The 26925-nt window shown below is 41.3% G+C and overlaps 1 protein-coding gene across 1 annotated transcript in view; it reads left to right on the top strand.

The window, feature by feature from the left end:
- CUNH3orf20 (chromosome unknown C3orf20 homolog) overlaps positions 1–26925 on the top strand; it is a 75518-nt gene that overhangs the window by 2875 nt on the left and 45718 nt on the right. The window contains exons 3-7 of the mRNA XM_037051252.1: positions 4882–5001; positions 11098–11239; positions 12220–12504; positions 20670–20822; positions 21788–21908. Of these exons, the coding sequence (XP_036907147.1) occupies positions 4882–5001; positions 11098–11239; positions 12220–12504; positions 20670–20822; positions 21788–21908 (821 nt within the window). The remainder of the gene's footprint in view (positions 1–4881; positions 5002–11097; positions 11240–12219; positions 12505–20669; positions 20823–21787; positions 21909–26925) is intronic.

Below are 26925 nucleotides of genomic sequence, written 5' to 3'. Positions count from 1 at the left end.
GTGGGTGACACAGTGGTCCAGTCACATCTGTAGTATTGTGTCTCTCAGGCTTGGTGGATATACAAGTATTTGTTTTGAATTCCCAAAGTCCTCGCTGTTGGGAGGTTTCAAAAAGAAGCATAAAAAATTTATACAGCATTGATATTCCCCCCTTATCTGTAGCTTTACTTACCCGTGGTCAACCAGGATTTGACAGTATTAAATGAAAAATTCCAGAATAAACAATTGTAAGTTTTACATTGTGTGCCATTCTGAGTCGTGTGATGAAGTCTCTCGCTGTCTGACTCCATCCCACCCAGGATATCAATCCTCCACACTGTGGACACTTCTCACCCACCAGTCACTGTAACCATCTGGGTCCTCAGATCGACTGTCGTGGAATCACAGGCCTTGTGCTCAAGTCACCCTTGTTCTACTCAGTAATGGCCCCGAAGGGTGAGAGTAGTGGTGCTGGCAATTGGATGTGCCATGAAGAAGCTGAAAAGTGCTTCCTTAAATTAAAAAAAGTTTAAAAAATTGAAAAAATAAAACTTCTAGGTGTAATAAAAAAGAAAAAACTGTATACTGAGATTGCTAAGATTTACAATAAGAGCTACTGTCTACCCATGAAACTGTGAAGAAAGGAAAAAGAAATTCATGCTGATTTTGCTGCTTCCTCTCAAACTGCAAAAGTTACAGCCACGGTATGTGATAAGTGCTTAGTTGAGATGGAAAAGGCATTCGATTTTCGCATAGAAGACGTGTTCTGTGCACAGAGCGTGTGTTCTGGTTGATGGGAACATGTTGCTCCAGAAAGCACCGAGCTTATCTGTATAAAGACTTCAGCAAGGGGTCCCCAGAAAGGAGTGACATTGGGCCATTTACTACAAGTGAAAGATGGCTGCACATTCAGGAATAGGTTCAGACTGAAAAATACAAAAATTGCTGGCAAGAGAGAGAGAGCACCACATTTCCACCATTTTTAATTGCACTATATCGTTATATTTTATTTTTGTTACTCTTTTACCACATCTAATTTGTAAAGTAAGCTTCATCATAGCTATGTATGTATAGTATATATAGGATTTGGTGCTGTCTGCAGATTCAGACATCCACTGGGGGTCTTGGATGTATCTCCCAGGCCTACTGTATCTCATAGCCATTTGCCCTAGCCCATAAAATACAGTTAGCAAAATTGCAGTCCTTGGGGGGAAATGTGGATTTCCTGAAGTCAGTGCAAGTGATGTTGGAGAGCTGCTTGGTCCCCATGTGTTGCCCTAATGAGTGACGTGGTGGAGCAAAGCTGCTCAACTGCTGAAGACAGGAAACCGTCTAGGGAAACAGTGATTCCACGGAGAAGGGATGGTTTGGGTATCAAAGAATTAGAAATGCAAATCAATAAAGCTCTTGGACATCTTTTGCAAAAAACAACCATGAAGGGACTCGTGTTCTAAGAAGATGACACTGCATCAAAAAATTGACATAGCTTTTTTTAAATATATATATTTTATTGATTATGCCATTACAGTTGTTCTATTCCCCCCTTCATTCCCCTCCACCCGCACACCCCCTCCCCCACCATTCTCCTCCCTTAGTTTATAACCACGTGTCTCAAGTTCTTTAGATTCTATATTTCCCCTGCTATTCTTGCCCTCCCCCTATCTATTTTCTACCTATGGTCTATGCTATTTTCTGTACCTTCTCCCCCCTTCTCCTCCTCCCACTCCCCTGTTGCTAACCCTCCATGTGTTCTTCATTTCTATGGTTCCACTCCTGATCTAGCTGTCCTCTTGGTTGGCTTTTGTTTTAGGTGTGGTTGTTAATAAATGTGAGTTTACTGTCCTTTCACTGTTAATATTTTTCATCTTCTTTTTCTTATATGAGTCCCTTTAGTATTTCATATAATAAGGGCTTGGTGATAATGAACTCCTTGAGCTTGACCTTATCTGAGAAGCACTTTATGTGTCCTTCCATTCTAAATGAAAGCTTTGCTGGATAAAGCAGTCTTGGCTGTAGGTCTTTGGATTTCATGACTTGGAATACTTCTTTCCAGCCCCTTCTTGCCTGTAAGGTCTCTTTTGAGAAATCCGCTGACAGTCTGATGGGTACTCCTTTGTAGGTGACTGTCCCCTTATCCCTTGCTGCTTCTAGGATTCTCTCCTTCGTTTTACTCTTGGCTAATGTAATTATGATGTGCCTTGGTGTGTTCCTTCTTGGGTCCAACTTCTTTGGCACTCTCTGAGCTTCCTGGATTTCCTGGAAATCTATGTCCTTTTCCAGACTGGGGAAGTTCTCCTTTATTATTTGTTCAAATAAGTTTTCCACTCATGGCTGTTTCTTTCCCCCTTCTGGTACCCCTGTAATTCAGATGTTGGAACGTTTAAAGATGTCCTGGAGGTTCCTAAGCCTGTCCTAATTTTTTTGAATTCTCATTTCTTCATTCTTTTCTGGTTGGATGTTTTGCTCTTCCTTCTGGTCCATTCCATTGATTTGAGTCCCAGTTTCCTTTCCATCACTATTGGTTTCCTGTGCATTTCCCTTCCTTTCAATTAGTTTAGCCTTCATATATTCCTCTAATTTGTGACTATAATCAACCAGTTCTGTGAGCATTCTGATGACCAGTGTTTTGAACTGTGCTTCTGAGATGCTGGCTATTTCTTGGTCACTTAGAGTTATCGGCTCTGGGGCTTTGAGTTCTTCTTGAGCCATCTTTTGGACTGTTCGTGCCTGTTACGTAGCAGGATTGGAGCCCTAGGTGTTCACCAGAGCAGGGCAACTCAGTTGCTGGGTTATGACGCTGTACGTGGGGGCAGGGTCAAAGAGGAGCAATGGTGGTCCCCTCTGCCACCTCCGGTCTCCCGCTGCTGAGGCCAAGCTGCCACCGTCACCTGGGCCCGCGCGTTTCGTCCCACTGCACTCGAATGTGCCACTGCTGTCAACCCTCCCCCACTGGGGAGAAAATAGCCATCACCATTAGCACTCAACTTCAGGAAGTGTTGAAGTGTCTCTCGGAGTCTCAGGCATTCACTTGTGCTGCAGAACTCTCTGGTGTCCCTTGTGGGTTGTGGTTAATCAAGTGGACGGGAATTTGCTGAGAGCTGGACTCTGGAGAGAGAGCTTTTTGGTGATGCACATGTCCTGCCACCTTAACGGAGCCCTGGGAAAGCCTCCCCCTCCATCCTGCTGCCCAGGACATCTCTTGTGCTTGTTGCCACATCTGTTCTAGACACTCCTTTCTTTAAACGAGCCTAGAGTTTGAAGGAAGGAAATCTAAATGACAAAATACAAATGAAGACTATATTTGTTCTGGAAAGCATTCATCTTGGAAGGACTTGCATTAGGTAGCTTTTCCAGGGCATTAAAAAGAAGATGCAAATTAATTTATTTTGCATACATTTTGCTTTTCTAGACCATCTTGTAATGTGAGGTAGATCAAAGCTGTAACAGAGTCTGGAGTGTTCTTCCCTTAAAGCTGTAGCCAGAATACACAAAGTATTCCTAGTAAAGCGGGTTCCAGGTTTTTCCCCTGTACTAATACCCACTAGTTCTGGTGTGTCATGAAAGAAAACTGGAGTGCTCCTTGATTTTTAGTCTATGGCAATATTATTAGATAAAACATATCAAAGAAAGAAAGTAAATAATCTTGCCATCTTTATATATAATTTTTCTTTCACTTAGGGAGTTCTCTCTCTCCCCCTGCCACCTTATGTATTTTTAAAAGGATACTGTATTTTTCTATTTCTCATTTCTATTTTTATTAAGTTTTGTTGACTTAACAGACAAATGGTCTCCAACATGGCCATGTAATTTTAGTAACAGTCACTTTGAATGGGTATAGATTCCTTCTAATATTTGTGTTCCATAATTAACCAAATGCTTAGGTTTCTGGGTTTTCATGTTAGTAGTATAATATGCATTGCAATATGCAACTCTGTACACATTACTCCCTATTTCTTCTGTGTTGGTCATTCAAACTGACTACGCAGTAGTGGTCTTGTTGGGGCAAAAGGTCTCAATATGTATTTAACTCTTGCTGAATATTGCTTTCTTGGTGGGTTTTCTCTATGCCACAGAGCTAACTAGTTTTATTCCATTTTTACCAGCATTAGCTATTGTTCGTTCTTTGCTTCTCTGCTAAGTTAGAAGGTACTGAAAGTTTGCATTTCAATTTTTGGATCATGGTGATGGTGAGGGATTACATTCTGCGTGACCCAGCGTGCAGTCTCTGGTTGTCATCTTTGTCTGCTTGGGAAATCAGGTTTGCCATTCTCTTTATGAAATTGTATGAGCTGTGTCAATGAAGGAGTTGCCTAACATTTTTTAACAACCATATTTGAGGGAAGAATAAGGGAAAGGATTTGTTAAAGTTTATATAAGAATGATCAAGATTTTCCATGAGTGATGGGGGTGCTGAGCCTAATTCTTAAGTTTTCAGATAATCAAATGATTCTGTAGAAGACAGTATGATTCTGCAAGAGACTGAGCTAATGTTGGAGAAGCATCTGATTTTTGTGGTGCGGATAAGGGAAAACAGATGGCTTCACGTTTCCTTCTAGCTGGCCCGGTGTTTACTCTCTTGGCCTGGTGCAGCAGTCAGACCTGTGCCTTGCTTGCCACTCCCTGCTCCCTGCTCTGGCCATTTCACTCTTGAGAGATATTGGCAGGGGGTGGGGGGGAATGGGGAGACTGTAGGAAGGAATCTTAATTTTCCTTAATTACTCAGAGCCTGCTTGTGCATTAAAAAGTCTTTTTACTCCAAGAGATGGTTATTTTGTGTAATATGACACTCTAGAATACCTGGTCTACCATTCTGCTAGAACAAACAAAGTCCATATTATAGTCTTGTTTAAAAAAATTCTAATTAAAAAATTGAAAGAAGAATCCTTTTCTCTTCCACTCCAGAGTCCTTTGTGAGCATCTCAGCCATGGGAGTGAACTCGCCTTATCAACTTATCTATGAATCCTCTACTGGGTGTCTAAGTTTTTCCCTCTCAACTGGAAGGGAACCCAAGAGGAAAGCAGGTAACAGTGGTTTCCAGCGAGACCTCTTAGCCCACCTGTGGGGGTACGGGTACAAGTGGAGGCGAAGGTAGAAGAGTCTGATTTGGTTTTCTGATAGGAAGGATATGCATCAGATGACTTGGCTGTTGACAGAAGCTATTGACACAGATTCTTTCCCATAAAGTTGCCATATCTCACCTAGTTACTCCCAAGTACAGTCTTACCATTTGAATGGTAAGACTTCCATTCAATCTTCCGTGCCCTCCATTCCCGGAGATGTGCTTCTCCTTACCTGGAGCAACACTCCTCTCAAACCCACATCTTGCATCTCCTTAGTACCCCAGCCTGACCCCCTCTAATCAGAGAGGTTTGTGTTGCTTCTACTCATGATGCAAGTAGGGGAACCAGTGTCTGAAGACAAATATTTGGATACAAAATCTAACAGTGTGTCCTAAACTGGTCCCATTCATGAGCACAGAAAACAAAGAAGACAAAGAGGGAACTCCTATCCTACCGAAGAAGACATACAGCAGAAGGAAGGGTTTAAGGGAACGAATGGGGGTGGCAGGTGAGGCCAAACAGCAGAGCAGTGACTGTGCAGCCAGAATCTCAGACAGGAGATGAGTTGGGGCTGGAGAAGGCAGGGTAAGGGCTCAAGGAACTTCCAGGCCACCACCCTCCTCCTCAAGCTTTGATGGTAGAGTGGGAAAATGGAGCAGGTAGGGGAGGGCTATATTCAAAAGAGGTGGTGGCAGGCTCAACATAAGGTTGGGATGCTCAAAGACTGTCTAATTGATTTCCACAGACACTGGAGGTAAGGCCGGAAGTTGAGAAGTTTGGATCTTATTCCTGCCCCTGCCCCTGCCCCTGCCCCTGGCTGGCTATGTGATTTGCCTTCCTGCAGGCCTCAGTCTCCGTATCAAGCTGATTCTATATCCTTTCAGTTAGTGAACAAGTGCTTATTAAACAATTTCTAATTGTCAGTCGCTATTCTAAATGCTGGGGCTACACATGTGGACTGTAAGACAAAGAAGGCCTTCCCTAGTGGGGCTGGCATCGTCAGCTTCCCCGCACAGAGTAGGTTCAGCCATCCCCTCTCATTTCCCTGGTTCTTTTACCTCTGTTGATGCCTCCTTTCTCCTTGTGGTACAATAGCCCACAGTATCACTTTTGGCATCCCAGTTTACATATTCCTGGTTTTATCATATGCCCTCCTGAGCTGGCCCTAAATTGACCCAGTCACTTTAAACAAAAACAGAGTATCCTCAAGACACACAACGGTTTCATGATTTTTTTCTTCCTGATGACCTCAGGTCTTATACCTTGAGTAAGGTAGTTCCTAAGTAAAAGTTAGTTATGTTTGTTGATTTCTTTGTCTATGTGGCTGTTTCCCTCTGCTACCATACCAGGATGCAATTTGCCTCAGCATTTCATCATTCTCATTAGGATATATTTTAAGGATGCTGCATTTCTTATAGATTCTTAATATCTTTTGGAATTATTCTCACACATGCATTCTAGTATGGAATAACCTTCCCTAATAGTTTGTAAGTAGGCATGCATCCTTTCTTGCCCAGGATTATCCTAGTTTGTGCTTATTGTCCTGGCATAACTATTAAATAAGTCCACTTTCACTGTAAAATCTTTCCCAGTTTGGACAACATATTGTAGAGCAATTCTGGTTTTAAGTCACTTTAGGTTTGGACCTCCCCTATGTGCTCCATGCTCACCAGCTGGCCCCCTTTGCAGCTGTAGGGCCGGGCACACTTAGAGCAGATGGGCTCCAGGAGTCGGGGCTGCTCCCAGAGGACAATAGCTCTTACTGAAAAGTTGCCTAATTTTACAAGAAGAGAACTGGGAGAAGTCTTTCAGCAATGGTTCCTTGTGAGAGCAAGAGGCTATCACCCTTGAGGACCTAAGGCAACCAGGTATAGGCCAGACATGGATGCTTAGGCCAACAAAAGTTCCAGGAGTCAGCCAGCTGGTAATTGGGTCTCAGGGTCAAGTCTCTGGTCTCTGGTGGCAGGAGGAGTTAGAGAAGGGACCAGGAAACACTCAGGGTGGAACACACCAGAGATGGTACTCAAATGCTATCCAGAAACCCCAAGGCCTTATAGACAGTGACAAAAACTCTGTCTGATGCTCTCAGGGCTCAGTTGGAGCCTGAGAAATGCCCTTGACATGAAGCCAGATTTTATTCTTGAAAACAAGGTGAAGTTGATCCTGCATATATCCACGGAGAGCATGAGGCTCCAGTCGGGTGGGCAATAGAAACTCAGAAGAAGGCAGGACCTGAATATATGCCTCTATAACTTCAGTCATGGAGGATTATCTCCACAATTTCTTTCTGTCATATCCTCATACCACCTAACACTTCTCACAGAAGATAACTGTAAAAATGAGTGCAACAAACACAAAGCATTATCATCTACAGATGTGAACAAGTGGATGAAGGAGTCAGAAAACTTGGAGGCAGGGCAATGGAAATTATTGAATCTGAAGAACAGGAAGAAAAGATTGAAAAGAAATGAACAGAGTCTAAGGGACCCATGGGACATTATCAACCGTAAATACATATGTAATGTGGGAGTCCCAGAAGGAGGAGAGAGGGAGAGAAAGGGATGTAGAAAATATTTGAAGAAATAATGGCTGAAAATTCCCAAATTTGATGAAAGACCTGAATATAAGCACCAAAGAAGCCATTATAATCAAACTTTCAAAAGACAAAGGCAGAGAATCTTAACAGCAGCAAGAGAAAAGCAAATCATTACATATAAGTAATCCTCATTAGGATTATCAATAGACTTCTCATCTGAAACTTTGGAGGCCGCAGGTACTGGACCTATATATTCAAAGCATTAAAAGAAAAGTTTTTAACCAAGAATTTTATATCCAGCAAAACTGTCCTTCAGAAGTGAGATATTAAAACATTCCCAGATGAACAAAACCTGAGTGGACTTTTGATCACTAGCCTAACCCTGCAAGAAACGCTTCAGGCAGTTCTGCGAGATGAAATGAAAGTACACTAGCCCAGGTGCTCAGTCAGGGCATATGCCTGGGGTGCGCAAGAGGCAACCACACATTGATGTTTCCCTCCCTCCCTCTCTCCTTCCCTTCCTCTCTCTCTAAAAATAAACACATAAAATCTTAAAAATAAAATAAGTTATTTTTTAGAAAAGAAAGTATACTAAACAGTACCTCAAAGCCATGAAGAGAAATAAAGATCTCAATAAAAGTAAAAACACGCCCAATTATAAAAGTAATCATATTGTACCAGTGGTTTGTAACTGCATTTTTCTACATGATTTAAAACACTAATACATCTAAAAAATATTATCAGTGTTTTAAAAATATTATTTTTTAAAGATGTTGTTTACGTGGAAAACACCTCCACATAATCAAAGTCACATAATGACAAACCCACGGCAAACACTGTGCTCCGTGGTGAAAGACTGGAAGCTTTCCCTCTGAGATTAGGAACAAGGCTCAGATGCCTGCTTTCACCGCCTCTATTTGATACAGTGATGGAAATTTTAGCAGAGCAGTTGACAAGAAAGGGAATAAAATGCATCCAAATTGCACTCCAGCTGGTGTGGCTTAGAGGATTGAGCACTGATCTGCAAACCAAAGGTTCACCAGTTCCATTCCCACTCAGGGCACATGCCTGGGTTTTGGGCCAAGTCCCCCAGTGTGGGGCATGTGAGAGACAGCCAAACATGGTTTCTCTCCCTCTCTTCCCCTCTGCCTAAAAATAAATCACTTTTTAAAAAGGCATCCAAACTGGAAAGGAAGAAATAAAATGATCTCTGTTTGCAGATGACATAATCTTATATATTTAAACCCTAGAGATCCCACCAAAAACCTGGTTAGAACTAATAAATAAGTTCGGCAAAGTAGCAGGATAAGATCAACACACAGAAATAAGTTGCATTTCCATATGTGAACAATAAACAATTGGAAGAGGAAATTAGGAAAACAATTTCACTTATAATTGCAGCAAAAAGATACTTAGGAATTAACCTAGGAGATGAGAGACTTTTACATGCAAACTATAAAACATTACTGAAGGAAATGAAAAGATACACACATAAATGGAAACACATCCTATGTTCATGGATTAGAAGACTTAATATTGTTAAAATGTCAGTAATGCCCAGAACAATCTACAGATTAATTCAATCCCTATCCAAACCCCAATTATGTTTTCTGCAGAAATAGAAAAACTCATCCTAAAATTCATCTGGACTTTCAAGGGACCACTGAATAGCCAAAAACATCTTAAAAAAAAAAGAAGCAAAGTTAGAGGACTCACAGTTTCTGATTTTAAAATTTACTACAAAGCTACAGCAATCAATGGAATAGAGTAGAGAGCCCAGAAGAAAACTCATGTGTATATGATCAAATATTTTTGACAAGGTGCCAAGACCATTCAGTGGGGGAAGGACAGGCTTTTCAACAAATGGTGCTGGAAAACCGGACATCCACCTGCAAAAGTATAAAGTTGGACCCTTACCTAAGACCATTTACAAAAATTGACTTCAGATTGACTGAAGACCTGAATGCAAGAACCAAAACAATAAAACTCCTAGAAGAAAGCATTGGAGAAAAGCTTTATGACATTGGATTTTACAATGATTTCATGGATATGACACCAAAGGCATGGGCAAAATGAGAAAAAATAAACCAACTGGACTTAAGTGGAAATTTTTTCACTTTGTATATCAAAAGACACAATCCAGTGAGCAAAATGCAGTCCAACTAATGGGAGGAAATATTTGTAAATTATATATCTGATAAGGAATGATACCCAGAATATATAGAGAACTTCTAAAGTTCCACAACAAAAAAAACACAATAAACCTGAAATTAAAATGCGCAAAGGACTTCAATAGAGATTTCTCCAAAGAAGATACACAAATGGTCAATGAGCACATGGAAGGTGCTCATCATCACTAATCATTAGGGAAATACAAATCCAAACTATAATGAGATGCTACTGCATGCTACACCAGTGGGATGTCTACTATCATAAAACACACACACGCACACACACACACACACACACACAAGAGTTAAAGAAGGTAAAAATAGTACGGGCACTGTGGAAAATTGTGTGGCAAGCCCTCAGAAAATTAAAAATGGATTTCCATAAGATCCAGCAATTCCACTATATCAAAAGAATTAAAAGCAGAGTCTCAAAGTGGTATTTGTCCACTTGTGTTCATAGCAGCATTATTCACATTGGCTAAAATGTGGAAGCAACCCAAGTGTCCATCAATGGATAAACAGATACAGAACATGCAATCTACACACAATGAAACGTCACTCAACCTGAAAAAGAAAGGAAATTCGAACATGTGCCACAACATGGGTGAACCTTGAGGACTTGATGGTACATGAAATAAAGCAGTCACAAAAAGGCAATCACTATGTGGCTCCACTCATATCAGGTACATAGAGTAGTCAAGTTTATAGAGACAGAAGTTAGGGTGATTGGTGGTCTCCAGGGGTAGGTGGAGGGGGAATGGCAGTTACTGTCTAATGGGCACAGAGTTGTAATTTTACGAGATAAAAAGAGTTATACAGATGGATAGTGGTAATGGTTGGGTAACAGTGTGACTATTTAACACCACTGAACTGTGCACTTAAAAATGGTTATGGTAGTACATTTTTGTTTTGTGTGTTTTACCGTAATGTTCAAAAATTGCAGCCCAATACTCAGTGGATCCACACTGCCCTCTGCAGAAGGCCTGAGTGTAGGCAACATCAGAGAAGTGTTGAAGCCAGATGAGACAGAATTGCAACTTTTTCCTTTGATCAGAAATATCAGCAGGGTATCTCTTTGGCATCCACAGTGGCATGTCTGTGCCATCCTTGGGGAAAGATAGCTGGATTCGTCACTTTGCACAAGCCTGTTCCTGACACACGCTTGCTTAGTTGACTCACAGAGTGACATCTGTTTTATACGTGAGCTTATAAAACAGGGATTCCTGTCCCCGGGAAGCATACATGACTTCCAATTATTTTGACTCAGCGGATCCTGCCTCCTGCTCCCCCAACCTCTTCCTCAGGAGAAGGCATTTTCTAAAACTCTGTCCTTAACCTCTGTATCTCCAGCTACGGGCAAATCAAAAATTTTAGAAGAGATATCCTCATCACCCTCCCAGCGAAGAATGGGAACTTCTTCCTCTGACAACGTGCAGTTCAGCGACCCCTGCCCTGAGGCCCGGCAGAAGCTGCAGGAGATGTGTCGCCACATGTGAGCACCTCCGTGTTTGGGGGTGGGTGGGAGAGAAGGGCATGCCTGCCAGTTATCTGTGTGCATAAAGGGTAGATCACATAAGTGCCTGAGTGTCAGGCAGTATCAGGTACCTGGTGCCCCTAACAATAGTGACAGAGCAATGGCCTATCCCCAGCCCTTCCCAATCCTTTCCAGTCCTTGTACAGTCTTATGAGGAACATGAATGTTTGCCCAATTTGTGGGTGAGGAAACTGAGGCATTGCTTGAGGTCCCACAGCTCAGTGGCATTGACCCTGAGGCATTGACCTTTGTCTCCTCTCCAGTGAAACCCCTTTACAGGACTTCTTATGATACACATGTAGCCTTTGTGTCCTGAATGGTTCTTTCTTAAAATGACTTGTCAGGGTTCTCCTACAAAACAAAGAAACACCTCTCAAAACAAACAAAAAATGTTGACATGGATAATTAATGATATTTATGATTTTATGGGTCCCATAAGTCCTAGCAAGCTAAGTCTCTACATCTCTGAAGGCCCCGACCATGGGCCATAAAGAACTTAAAACTTAGTCACATCTAAGCCAAATAGGTCTTGGGCTCCCTCGCCCTTGAGTATACCGCAGCTACAGAACATGGGTAGAAGGAAGCCACTAGTTTTGCTCCTTTGACTCTGGAAGGAAGCTCTCTTTCCCTGTAACCTCAGGGCCGGAAGGTGAGCAAAGCCTCCATTTCCCCCAGACGCCCCTTCTGTGCACAGCCCCTCTCCATGGGTCCTCACTGAGCACTGAAGGTGGACAGAACTGATCTCAAAGCTGTACCAGTACCTTCCCAGTTCCCCCCAGAAATACGGACTTTAAGGAGGAGGAGTATGGGGTGGGAACAGGTACTTCTGGGACAGGGAGATGGCATGGGAGTCTTGGGAGCTGGGGTGGGGCTGTAGAGAACCTCCCTGGAGAGTGAGAGCCAAGTGGCTAGAAGATGCGTTGCCTCCTTCCCTGCAGAGAAGCCGAAAGAGCCTCATGGAAAGGGAAGAATGTCTTCTACCCCATGGTCTTACGCAACTATAAGATAAAGGTGCCTTATCAGCCAACATCGACCCCGAAAGGGGATGCTCAGACCTCGAGCTCCCAACACCCTAACTCTTCCGGTGCTCAGGTTTCTGCTGCCCTCCTTCACCAGCCTCTTGTCTCCCGTGCTCACTGCAGCCGGCAGTCTCAGGAGTGGAAAGGAGCCAAGAAGACCTTCAAGTTGCATTATTCCTTCTACGATGGGTCTTCCTTTGTTTAGTATCCTTTTATTTGGGGCTGCTGCACCCTTGTCCCCAGCCACCCAGCCCCAGAAAACTTCTGGGCCAGAAAAAGCCTAAGTATTACTTTGGTTTTTCAATTAATCCAAGAATCCTGGCGACAGGTCTGCCAGGGTATTAAGAGTTTGCCCAGGCCACAGAGGGCTCCCTTTGGAGAACATCTGGGTGGGAAGCAGCAGAGCAGGAAGATGCCTTGGACCCCTGTGTTCCCTGCAGGGGTCCTGTCACCCGCTCCCCAACGTGTGCTGGAGCTGGACCAGGACCACAAGCACTCAACGTGTTTGGCAGCAAGGCCGCAGTCAGAGAGGGTGGAACACTGACTCCAGGTTTTGTGGTCTGAGTTGGATGAGACATCAAAGAGGGGAGACACTAGGCCGCTATTCATTCTTGTCCCTTCATTGTAGGAAGGGGTAGTGTGACTCACTCAATGTCACAAAGGGAATTTGTTGGCAGAGCCAGGTCTGGATTCAGGGCTGCCTCACCTCCATTTAGGGCCCCCTCCCTGGCACCATTTTTGTGCCTTTCAGGATTGTTTTCTCCAGCAGAGAGCAGGGTAGAAAGGAGGGAAGGGCCCTGTGATAAAACCGCAGGGCACTCAGTGCCCCCTGCCTTTGGAATAGGGCAGCTCTCTGAGCTGTCAAACAGGCTACCCAGACAGTCCCGCTTTGCCGAACCCCCCCTCAATTCATTTTGATCTCTCCACTGAGCTGGGAATTTGGAATTTAAGCGCCCCGTCAAAGGAGTCCTATTGTTCCTCCGACTGTAAATGAGTCCATTCATCACACTCTGCTCGGCCCTGCTTCTAATGCACCCTGTGCTGTTGAACACAGTCACCTGCTTCCAGGGCAGCTGCTGCTCCCTATGGGGCATGGGCGTCTCCCTCCCCCCTTATCCCTGTACAGCGAGTGCATCAGCTGGGATCCTTCCCCTGAGCTCCTCCTGAAGCTGTGTCTGTGAATTAGGTTGCTGTCAGTGGAACCAGAGAGGGTAGACTATTTACAATCAGGGCCCGGCACCAGCCTTCTGGGAGGCATGTTCTCTCACCTGCCTCAGAGCGCCAGCCCAAGCAGGGTGGGACCGCCCAGAACCTGCAGGCCACTGCTCCTGGCATGCTTGACTCATAGCCCAACAATGAACACGGCCTGGCAATTAATGCGTTTCCTCTATGGGAGTCCCAGGAGGTCTGGGTTTGGGACCTAGTTCTTCTTAGTGACCGTGCACAAGTCACTTTATCTCTCCGGGCCTCACTTCCCTCCATTATAAGATGAGGAAGTTGGACTCAGTGATCTTGAAGGAGAAATTCAGTGCTACTGTGTGCAAATGGTTAAAACATGACGCCACTGTTGGATCCCTCTTGAGAAAGAGAATGTTTGGAAAACACTTCCCTCACTCATGGCTTCTACAGAACAGTAGGCTCAGCAGTCGATTCTGTTTTCACAGAGATACTGGGCAAAGCTCTCAGGTAGAAATGGTGTGTCTGCCCTTCGGATGCCCACATCTCCGAGCCCTGATCGGTTTTCACTTGTCAGCATCAGACCCCAGAGCCGTCCCAGAATTCGCTTCATTTGGGTCGTCAGCATCTGCCTGGATCTCTTCCCTCAATCTCTGATTTCCCACCAAACTTCTCTCAAAGCCCTTTTTCATCTGAAGCTATAAACTTACCACAGTGATGTAAAGAATAAACCTTAATCACTGTGTGCTCAGCACTGTTCCTTTAGGGATTTGTTGAACACTCCTAACCATTGGGTGAAGTAAGCATTTTTTTTTAATATGGTAAAATGTACATAGCATCAAATTTACATTTTAACCACTTTGATGTGTATAATTTAAACGGCATTAAGTGCATTCACGATTGTATACAACCATCACCACTATTTAGTATCAGACTTTTTTATCACCCCAAAAGGAAACCCCGTACCTAGTAGGCAGCCACTCCCATTTCCCTTCCCTGCCCTGTCTGGAGACAGCCAGTCTTTTCACCTCTATGTATTGGCCTATTCAAGGTGATTTCATCTAAGTAAAACCATGCAATATGTGGCCTTCTGTATCTGGCTTCTTTTACGTAGCATAATGTTTGCAAGGTTCTTCCACACTGTACAGCTCACCCTTGAACATGGCAGGTTTTAACTGTGAATGCCCATTTAAATGTAGATTTTTTTCAATTAACACGTTCAGTTCAATTGGCCCTGCTCAGTTTAATTGTCTGAAGTTCCATTGACCATGGCAGTTTAAACTCATGTTGCCAAGGATCAACTGGAGGCTGGGAATCCCTGAATGTGGAGGGCCAAGTTAAGGTGTCCGCAGATTCCCCACCTCAGGGGCAGTCAGCACTGCCAAACCCCCGCGTAGTCCGAGGGTCAGCTTAGTATGCACCAGTGCTCGTTCCTTTTTCTAAAAAAAGGGGGGGTGGTGAAGTTCACATGACATAAAAGTGATTCTTTAAACATTTATAATTCAGTGGCATTTAGTGCATTTATAGTGTTGTGCAACCACAGCCTCCATCATGTTTGGAAACCTTTTTGTCGTCCCCAAAGAAAACCTACCCCATTAAGCATTCACTCCCTCTCTCCCATGCCCCCAGCCCAAATCACCAGGGTGCTTCCTGTGGAGTCGCCCGTTGTGGGCATCTCATACACATGGACTCCTACAGTAGGTGGCCTTTTGTGTCCAGCTTCTTTCACTTAATGTTTTCAAGGTTTGTACGTGTTGTAGCAGGCATCAGCATTTCTTCCCTTTTGGCTGAATAATATTTTATTATTTGGATTATACCACTTTTAAAAAATTCATTCCTGCCTTGGCCAGGTGGCTCCAGTTGGTTGGAACAATGTCCTATATACCAGAAGGTTGTGGGTTTGATTCCCAGTCAGGGCACATACCTGGGTTGTGGGCTTGATCCCTGGTCTGGGTGCATACAGGATCAATGCTTCTCACATCAGTGTATCAATGTTTCTCACTCTGTGTGTGTGTGTGTGTGTGTGTGTGCGCATGCGCATGTGTATGATTTCCCCATCCCCCAGACCCTTTCTCTCTTTCTATAATCAATAAGCATATCCTCAGGTGAAGATTTTAAACAATTTGTTCTTTCATTTATAGACATTAGGTTGTTTCCATGATTTGGCTATTGTGACTAATGCTGCTATGAACATTCTTATAGAAATCTTGGTTTGCACACCTGTTCTCAATTCTTTCGGTTCTATACCTAAGAGTGGAATTACTGGGTCATATGGTAATTTTATGTTTAATTCATTGAGAAACCTCCAAAATGTTTTCCATACTGGCTGTACCATTTTATATTCCCATCAGCAATGTGTGAGATTCCAATTTCTTCACATCCTTGACTATACTTGATATTTTTTCAGTTTTTTAATTTCAGTCATTCTAGTGGGTGTGAACTGATACCCCATTATGGTTTTAACTTGCATTTGCCTAACAGCTAATGATTTTGAGCATCTTTGTATGCCTTCTTTATATATCTTTTTTGTAGAAATATATATTCAAGTCCTTTGCCATTTGTTGACTATTTTTTCTTGTAAGAAGAAAAAATAGTCAACAAATTCATATATTGTGGATACTAGACTTTTATCAGATATATGATTTGCAAATATTTTCCTATACAGTGGTGTGTCTTTTCACACTCTTGATAGCATCCTTTGGAACGCAAAGTTTTTCATTTTGATGAAGCCAGTTTTTCTATTTTTTTTTTGTTTCTTGTACTTTGGCTTTTATATCTATGAACACTGCTTATTCCTGTTTTCTTCTAAAAGTTTTATAGTTACAGCTCTTACATATAGGCTTTTGATACCTTTGTAGTTGATTTTTGCATTTTTACACTTTTTGCGTGGTGTGAGATACAGGTCCAACTTCATTCTTCTGCATGTGATATCCAATTGTCCCACAACTATTTGTTGATGAGACTGTTATTTTCCCATTTGAATGGTCTTGGGACCCTTGTTAAAAATCAATTGACCATAGATGTATTAGTTTATATTTTTGACTCTCAATTCTATTCCATTGGTCTATATGTATATTATTATGCAAGTACCACACAGTTTTGATTCTTGCGGCTTTGTAGTCAGTGTTACAATCAAGAAATATGAGTCCTTCAACTTTGTTCTCTTTTCCAAGATTATTTTGGTTATTTGGGATCCCTTGCAATTCTATATGAGCTTTAGGATCAAGTTTTCTATTTCTGTGAAGAAGATTGATGAAATTTTGATAGAGATGGCATTGATTCTTTTGGTCACTGTGGGGAGTACTGCCATTAACAATACTGATTCTTCTAATTCATGAATACTAGCAATGAATGATCTGAAATGCTGTAAGTACAACAACAATGGGAAAAAAGCAATGAACAAAAAGAAGTGATATTGTTTACAATAGCATTAAAAAGGAAAGAATACGTTGGAATAAATTTAACCAAAAAGGTGTAAGACTTGTTCACTGGAAACTACAAAATATTCTTGAAATAAATTAAAGCATACTGAAATAAGTGGAAAGATATCCTGTGTTTATTAAGGACTACTGATTTTCATGCATTGATCCTGTGTCCTGTAACTGTGCTTTGTATGTTTCTAGGAACAGGTCCTTGTCATCTAGGTTATCTGACTTGTGGGTGAACAGTTGTTCACATAGTTCTCTTATGATCTGTTTTCATTTCTGCGAGGTCATTAGTAATGTCTTCACTTTCATTTATACTTTTAGAAACTTGAATTTTCCTTTTTTCTCACTTAGTCTAGCTGGCAACTGGTGAATTTTGTTAGTCGTTTCAAAGAACTATTTTGTATTTTGTTGGTTCTCTCTATTGTTTTGCTATTCACTATTTTGTTTTTCTTTGATCTAACCTTCATTTCCTTCCTTCTGCTAACTTTAGTTTTAATTTGCTCTTTTTATAGTTCATTAAGGTGGAAGTTTGGCTTATTAAGTTGATATCTTTCTTCTGCTTTAATGCCAGTATTTATAGCTATAAATTTCTTTCTGAGCACCAGTTTTATTTTGTCCCATAAGTTTTGGTATGCTGTGTTTTTATTTTTATTTATCTTATTTTTTTCAATTTTCTTTGTGATTTGTTCTTTATCCATTGGTTGAGTGTATTGTTTAATTTCTATCTATTTGTGAATTTCCCAATTTTCTTCTGCCAGTGACTTCTAGTTTCATTGTGTTGAAATATACTTTTTTATGGTTATGATCTTTTAAAATTTATTGAGAGTTGTTTTGTGGTCTACCATATTGTCTATTCCAGAGAATGATTCATGTGGACTTGAGAAGAATATGTATTTTACTGTTGTTGGATAGGATACTCTGTATATGCCAATGAGGTTTAGTTGGTTTATAATAGTGTTCAGGTCCTGTATTTCTTTTTGATTTTCTGGCTAATTGTTCTATCCATTATTGAAAGTGGGGTAGTGAAGTCTTCAACTCTTATTATAGTATTTATTTTTAATTTTGTCAATTTTTGCTTTATATAACTTAAGGCTCTGTTGGTAGGTGTGTGTATGTCTATAACTGTCACATATTCCTGAGGCATCAAGCATTTTCTGAATACGTAGTGTGCCTGTTTGTCTCTTGTGAAATAATTTCTACTCAAAGTTTGTTTTATCTGATATCAATAAAGCCGACTTTGTTTTATTTTGATTACATTTTGCATGGAATATCCCTTTTCATCACTTTACTTTTAACCTAGTTGTGTCTTTGGCTCTAAAGTGAGTGTCTTATAGACAACATATATGTATATTATGTTTTCTAAATCCATTCTCACAATCTCTGCCTTTGTTTGGAAAATTTAATCCATTTATATTTAAAGTAATTGCTGATATGAAAAAGCTTAATCCTGCCATTTTTTATGTGTCTTTTTTGTTTTTCAGTTCCTCCATTACTACCATTTTTTGTGTTTGATTTTTTTTTATAGGATGACATTTTGATTCCCTTCTTATCTTCTTTTCTCCATATTTTCAAAGTTATTTTCTTGGTGGTTATCTTGGTATAATGGGTTGAATAGTGTTTGTCAAAAATTTATGTTCACCTGAAACCTCAGAATGTGACCATATTTAGAAACAGGATATTTGCAGATATAATTATTAAGTTTAAATGCACCCATATTGGGTTATTGTGGGCCATAATGTAAGAAGAAGAAACAGAATTACACTCAGAGTAATTAAGGCCATGTAATGACTGAGACAGAGATTATAATGAGGCATTTGTAAACCAAAGAATGTCAAAGATTCCTGACAACCACTAGAAACTATGAAGAGGCAAGGAAGGATTCTTCTCCAGAACCTCCAAACCCATGACCCTGTCAACACCTTGCTAGTCTCCAGAACTATGAGATAATAAATTTCTGCTGTTCAAGTGGCTTAATTACAGGAGCCCCAAGAAACTAATATACTTGATTACTACAACTGACAACAAACTAGTTTGGATTAATACTAACTTAGCCTTAATAGTATGCAAAACTCTGCTTCTGTGTTCCTCCTCCTTTATGGAGGAAGGAATAGCGTCTTCCTCCTCCTGTATGTAGTTGTTATCGGAAATTACATCTTTAGATAGGTGTATGTCATTAACATAGGTTTATAATTATCACGTTATGCATTTGTTTTCTTCAAATCACATAGGAAAGAAAGAGGAATTATAAACCAAAAATACTGCAATACTGGCTTTTATATTTACGTATATAGTTACTTTACTGGTGTTTATTTCTTTGCATGTCTGTGAGTTACTGTCAGGTGGCCTTTCATCTCAGCCCGAAGGACTTCTTTTAACGTTTCTTGGAATGATGAACTTTCTCAGCCTTTATCTGGAAAGCCTTAATTTCTCCTTAATTTTTCAAGGATAGTTTTGCTTCATATAGAATTCTTGGTTGACTGCTATTTTTCTTTCAGCTTTATAAATATTCTATCATACGACTTTTGGCCTCCATGGTTTCTTATAACAATTTGGCCATTTATCTTGTTGAAGATCCCTTGTACATGACAAGTTTCTTTTCTCTTGCCTCTTGCAGGATTTCCTCTGTCTTTGCCTATTGGCAGTTTGATAATAATGTCGCAGCGTGGCTCTCTTTGAATTTATCCTATTTGGAATTTGCTGAGCTTATTGATTAAATAATGGATGAAAACTCCCCAAATTTTATGAAATTCATCAATCTTTTATAAAATTTGGAGCTTTTTATCCATTATTTATTCGAATATTTTTCTGCCTTCTTTTGCTCTTTTTCTTCTCGGGCTCTTGTTATGCATATGTTGGTTGACTTGATAATCATCCACAGATCTCCAAGTCTCTGTTTGTTTTTCCTCATGCTTTTTTTTTTCAGTGCCTCAGACTGGATTTCAATTACTCTATCTTCAAGTCCACTGGTTCTTTCTTCTGCTGTACCATTCTACTGATAAAAACCCATATGGTGAATTTTTTCATTTTATTTGTTATACGATTCAGCTTCAGAATTTCTGTTTGGTTACTTTCGTAATTTGTATTAATTTTCTAAGTTTTTGGGAGAGGATCAAGAGGATCCTAGTGCTGCTCCCTGAAATTTTTCTGTCTGATGTACTTCTGAAATTCCGACGAACAGGATAGTGGCAGCCCATCCCATATCCCTCTAGCTGGAACCAGTGCTTGTTTGGGCCTCTTGGTAAGTAATGAGCAAGTACACACTGAATGCTCTCCTTGATTGGTCAGAAGAGGAGGCAGCCCCACAGCATTAGAAATATCACTGGCCTAAGTTGAGATACTGGCTCTACCACTTCCTCGTGCTGTGATGTGAGATAGACCATTTCTCTGCACCTTGGATTTCTCAGCTGTAGCATGATCAGGTCATCTTGGTTTGCCCAAGACTTTCCTGGTTTTAGCAATGAAAGTTCCACCCCTGAGGAAACCCCTCAGATGCAAGGAAACCTTACTCATCTCTGAGATGGAGAAGATAATATTTACCACTGGGTGGTTTTGAGGAATAGAAAGAAGATACAGGAAAGCATCAGAGGCATGCAAGTTCCACAGTCATTTAGTAATTTCTTATGCAAAGTACAGGGGGGGTCTTTGAAAACTGGGAATGATGTATCATTAAGCTAATGCTTAGACTCATGGACTTGCTTTCCATGGGTCACCTGAGAGAAGAACCTGGAGAATTTATTGTTAGTTCTACTTAACCATTTCTGCCAGCTATCCCTCCGGAAATATTGCCCTGTGTCAGATTCCCACATGCTGCAGAGGGAGAACCATCACCTGCCTCTTTAATGACACACCAAACTTCTCTTTCCTGGCCCTGTTTGATGCCGAAGGCCAGGGCTGCGTTCACCACAACCTAAAGGCCCGGTGAGTGGGTTGGGGAAATCATGGCCCCATGTAAATATTTCCAGGGGCAACAAAGGGGGCACTGAGGTGGCAAGTAGGAGACTCTGGGGAAAGGAGCAACTGGGCAATGTCCAGAGGCTAAGGGAGGCAGTGAGGCAGTGCCTGCAGCAACATAGGTACTTTGAAGCCCTCACTTGCTGTATCTGTGTCCTAGCCAATGAGAATGGCAGTTCTCTAAGACCTACTCCACTTGTATCCCCATAGCACTAAGACCTTGGGTATCAGCTAGATTCATGGAACAACGTTTTTGTGGAAAGAAAATGTTTTACACCATGTAAGAGTGAAGGAGAGGCCACGGGCACCACGTTTTGGCTGGCACACATTTTTGCCGGCCAAAAGTTGATTTTGGCCTTTCATAAGGAACTATTCTTGGAAGAAATGACTTACCTTCATGTTATAGATCAGGAGTGTCAAACTCATTTACTTGGGGGTCACATGAGCCTTGCGGTTGCCTTCAAAGGGCCGAATGTAACTTCAACTCCTTAACAGTTAAGGAGTAGTTAGTTACATTTATGCAGTCCTAAAATTATTTCAGCCCTTTGGAGGCAACCACGAGGCTGATGTGGCCCCTGGTGAAAATGAGTGTGACACCCCTGTTAAAGATGTTCCCATTTTGATGTGTAAGGTCTTATATATTCAAGTTCCTGGGCAACAGGGCACATGTTCCATTTCTATCCCTCTTGGGTTTGGCCTGAGTCACTATCATCTCCCTCAGACCTGCCCTTCCCAGCAAATTCTCCCATTAGTATCAACAAGTATTATGGGGCCTCAGACCATATTAGGCAGGGGAAATGAGGCTGCCTGCAGAACCCTGTGCTTCCTCCAGCTGGGAGAGAGTTTCAGAGTCCTGCCGGCCTACAACCTGTAGTGATGAGGGCTTTCTTCAGGGGCCTGATAGCAGTTCCTCACCTTTGTGTCTCTCCTAGTTGCCCATATGTCTTGATCTTGGATGAGGAAGGCGGGACTACAAGCGACTACAAGGGCTATGCAGTTCACAAGTGGAGCTGGGCTTCTAAGACGGAGACTTTGCTCTCCCTGGAATATAAGGTAGGGGTTGGCAGCACAGATAGGTGCTCTTGGCAGCCTCCTCCTTGGGCTGCTCGGCAGCAGGCTACCAGAGGGCTACCTGTAAGACAAGAGCCCTGCTCTCCAGGATCTTTTTTTCTCCTCTGTCTTTAAAGGGGAAGGGAAGGAGAGAGGGAGAGAAATATCAATGTATGGTTGTCTCTCATGTGACCCCTGCTGAGAACTGGCCTGCAACCCAGGCAAGTGCCCTGACTGGAAATCGAACCACAATCCTTTGGTTCACAGCCCATGCTCAATCCACTGAGCTACACCAGCCAGGGCATCCAGGATCTTGTAGTCTCATTCAGAGGTTCCTAAGTTGGTGGGCAGTGGTCCAGGGCTGGCTAGAGTGAACTTTTCACCAACCTACAGCAACTGTTGGCTGTGTACTAACCTTTTTTTGTAATATCCTTTCTATGTTATTTTTATTATTGATACTATTACATTTGATAGTGTAAATGTCCATTATTTTAGGAAGTAACTATTATAATAGTTGATAGTTTTATTTTTAATGCCTATACTCAGCAAAAAGAAAAGTTAGCAATTCTATGTTGGTCTCTCTAGTTTTTGTTTTTATAATTTTGCTATCTGTGAAATCAGAAAACCTGGGAGTCAATGGTGGCTAATAAACTCAAACCTATTTTTTTCTTTCTTTGGGTTGTTCAAACAGCCATTAATCAAATATTTATTGATTAGTCAATGTTGAGTTACTAATACTAAACACTAAATACTGAATTTAATTTCTTAATGAAGCAATTAAGTGTGCTTATCACTTTAGCCTGAGTTCCTCATCCTTAGCACTAGTGACATTTGGGGATGGATAATTTTAGCAGCATCTCACTAGATGCTAGTGTAGTACATTCTCCTCCAGCTATGATAATCAAAATATACCACCAGACATTGCCAAATGTTCCCTGGGGGTCAAAATTGCCCTTGGTTGAGAATAACTGATATAGGGGATATAAAGATGAACAGACCCCTTGAGAAACTCAAAAGTCTGGGTGGAGGTTAATAAGAACACAGGGTAGAGAGGGATCAGGGCTGTGAGAGAGGTATAAGCTCATAGGGTCGGGATTCAAAAAAGATCACAGAACATAGAATCCACTCAAAGTGGCCTGAGAGTAAGAGCCCCAAGGAAAGGATCATGGACAGAAGCACTCTAGGAGTGTGTGAGGGGGCTCAAGCATCCGATCCCTAGTCTCCTATCTCCTGCCTTTCCTATTCATCTTCAGCATTGGCCACTACATTCTCGTCCGTATGTCTGGATTCCTTTAGATCAATGAACCTTTGCTCAGAAGCATTCCCTCTCCTGAACATGTCTCAACCTTCTGACCAGCCCCCTTCCTCACACTGGCCTGATATGCACTCCTTCTTTTCTCTGGCAATCTGAAATTTCCCTTTTCAAACCCCCGGCTCAGACTCTTCCTTCTCTGTGACACCCCCCTCCATTTCTCTCTATTCACATGGCCCACCGTCTGGATTAGTCATTTGATTAGTCATTCAATGGCAAGGTTCTCAGCTCTGGTTGCATCACCTATGTAGGAATCACCTATGGGACTTTAAAAACGCGTATTTCCAGGCACATTCCCAGAGAGATTCTGATTCAGTTGGTCTGTTATGAGTTCTGGATTTTGAAGTTTTTGTGAGTATCACTGATACTTGGCCAGGTTCAAGATTTTCAATCCAGGAATGTGTTGTCTTAATTTTACCTTATGTAGATGTGTGAAAAGTGTATAGTGCAAGACTATAAATTGATTACAGGCAGGCACCATACGTTGTGTGTCAGTGTGGCCAAGTGGACAGAGAACTGGGATGAGAGTCAGAGAAGCCAAGCACTAATGCCAGTGTCTCTGGGCTCTCTGCAGCTTGGTGAAAACCATTCACCTTCTCTGAGCCTTGGCTGTCTCACCTGTACAAGGTGGGTCACCAGACCTACTCTGCTGCGTCACACTGCTCTTGTTTGAACTAAATGAAATAATAGAGGAGAAGGTGCTTTGATATCACTAAGATGTTTTAGCAGTGTATTTCAGTTCTGTTCCTGGAGCTGCATACAGAAATACACAACAGAGCCCAGCCCATTAAGAGCGGCTTGGAAAACAAAATGTCCCTTGAGTTGTAGCATGAATTTGTATGCATATGATTTACATAGCAAGAAAAAGGAAGGGAGGGGGTTTGGGGTAGAAGGAGTAGCATCTGTAAAAGCTGAAGCTGGGACTCAGTGTGATATTGTTAAAAGTTCACAAGTGCCTCTTTTGTAAGAAGCAGGGCCAGGAGGCGTATATGTTGGGTTGTGAAGGTGAGAGGATGTCACCTGACATTGGATGTCAGGCTGAGGCGCATGTACGCTCACTTGGAGGCTGCAGTGGCCAGTTTTTGTCACCCAGTGTAGCAGTTCCAGTGTTCTTATTCCGCCCCCAAATACAAGTCTCCTTCTGGCATATGTTCTTCTCAGATCAAAGCTTCCTTAGCATTTCTTGAAGTATAGAATGTTCAGGCAACACATTCTATTTTCTTTAGTGTGAACATATGTGTTTATTAAAGGGTATTTTTGCTAGATCTAGGATTCTGGGTTGATTCTGTTTTCCATTTTGTATTTTTTTTAACATTTAAAGATGTTCTGCTGTGTCTGATCTCTATAGCTTATGATGAGAAGTCTGTACTTATTCAAATCATTGTTCATTTTCTCTAGCTGCTTTCAAGATTTTATCTTTTCTTTGATTTTCTAAGTTTGGATATAATATGTTTCAGTGTTGTTGTCTTCGTATTTATTCTGTTAGGGGTTTACTGAGTTTCCTGAATTTGTAAATTCATGTCTTTCACCATATTGGGGAAATCTGCCATTAGAGAAAAAAATTATACTCCACTCTCTCTCCTTTTCTTCTGAGACTCCAATCACATGTATTTTTTTAGGCATTTTAATATTGTTCCAAAGGCCCCTGAGGCTCTGTTACTTTCTGTTGTTATTCACATTTTTTCTCTTTACTTTTTTAAAATTGCTTTATTGTTGTTCAATTACAGTTGTCTACATTTTCTCCCCACCCCAGCCAAACCCACCTCCCTCCCCTAATCCCACCCACCCTTGGTTTTGTCCTTGTGTCCTTTATAGTAGTTCCTGAAAACCCTTCTCCCCACTGTCCCCTACCCCTCCCCTCTGGCTATTTTTAGATTGTTCTTAATTTCAATGTTTCCAGTTATATTTTGTTTGCTTTTTTCTTTTGTTGATTATGTTCCTGTCAAAGGTGAGATCATATGTTGTTTGTCCCTCACCACCTGGCTTATTTCATTTAGCACAATGCTCTCCAGTTCCATCCATGCTGTTCCAAAGGGTATAAGCTCCTTCTTTCTCTCTACTGCATAGAATTCCATTGTGTAAATGTACCATAGTTTTTCTGAGTCACTCATTTGTTGATGGACACTTAGGTTGCTTCCAACACTTGGCTATTGTAAATTGTGCTGCTATGAACATTGGGGTGCATAGGTTCTTTTGGATTGATGTTTCAGGGCTCTTAGGGTATAATCCCAGCAGTGGGATTGCTGGGTCAAAAGGCAGTTCCATTTTTAGTTTTCTGAGGAAATTCCATACTGTTTCCACAGTGGCTGCACCAGTCTGCATTCCCACCAACAGTGCACTAGGGTTCCCTTTTCTCTGCATCCTCTCCAACACTTGTTTGTTGATATGTTTATGATGGCCATTCTGACTGGTGCAAAGTGGTATCTCATTGTGGTTTTAATTTGCATCTCTCTGATGGCTAGTGATGCTGAGCATCTTTTCATATGTCTCTGGGCCCTATGTATGTCTTCCATGGAGAAGTGTCTGTTCAAGTCTTTTGGTCATTTTTTAATTGGTTTTTTGTCTTCCTGGAGTGTAGTCCTGTGAGTTCTTTATATATTTTGGAGATCAAACCCTTGTCTGAGGTATCATTGGCAAAATTGTTTTCCAAAAGTTGGTTCTCTTTTCATTTTAATGCTGTCTTTTTTTAGCCATGCAGAAGCTTTTTAATTTGATGAGGTCCCATTTGTTTATTTTTTATGTCCCTTGCTTTAGGGGGCAATATCCATGAAGATGTTGCTGCATGGAATGTCTGAGATTTTCTTGCCAATGTTTTCTTCTAGGACTTTTATGGTGTTATGACTTATATTTAAGTGTTTTATCCACCTTGAATTTATTTTTGTGTATAGTGTAAGTTGGTGATTGAATTTTATTTTTTTCCATGTTGCTGTACAGATCTCCCAATACCATTTCTTGAAGAAACTATTTTTGCTCCATTTTATGCTTTTTCCCCCTTTGTCAAGTAATAATTGACCATAGGGACTTGGGTTTATTTCTGGGCTCTCTGATCTGTTCCATTGGTCTATGTGCCTGGTTTTATGCCAGTACCAGGCTGTTTTGATTACAATAGCCTTGTAATACAGTTTGATTTTAGATATTGTGATCCCTCCTGCTTTGTTCTTCTTTCTCAAAATTGCTGCAGCTATTCAGGGTCATTTATGATTCCACATACATTTCTGAAATGTTTGTTCTATATCTGTGAAATATGTCATGGGTACTTTAATAGGGATTGTATTGAGTCTGTATATTGCTTTGGGTAGTATGGCCATTTTGATGATGTTAATTCTTCCAATCCATGTGCATGGTACATGCTTCCATTTGTTTGTGTCTTCCTTAATGTCTTTCTTCAGTGTTGTACAGTTTTCTAAGTACAGATCTTTTACCTCCTTGGTTAGGTTTATTCCTAGGTACTTTATTTTTCTTGTTACTATATCAAATGGGATTTTTTTCCTGATTTCTGTTTCTGATGTTTCATTGTTGGTGTACAAAATGTCTTTGATTTTTGAATATTGACTTTGTATGTGGCTTTGCCAAATTCACTTACTAGGTCGAGTAGGTTTTTGGTGGAGTCTATAGGATTTTCTATGTATACTATCATGTCATCTACAAACAATTTCAGTTTTGCTTCCTCCTTTCCAATTTGGATGCCTTTTATTTCCTTTTCTTGTC

The sequence above is a fragment of the Sturnira hondurensis genome, unplaced genomic scaffold, assembly GCF_014824575.4.
Source record: "Sturnira hondurensis isolate 20B ecotype Veracruz unplaced genomic scaffold, ASM1482457v3 Scaffold0000867, whole genome shotgun sequence".
Lineage (NCBI taxonomy): Eukaryota > Metazoa > Chordata > Mammalia > Chiroptera > Phyllostomidae > Sturnira > Sturnira hondurensis.
The sequence above is the reverse complement of the archived record's forward strand: the minus strand, read 5'-3'. Positions and strand labels throughout refer to the sequence as shown.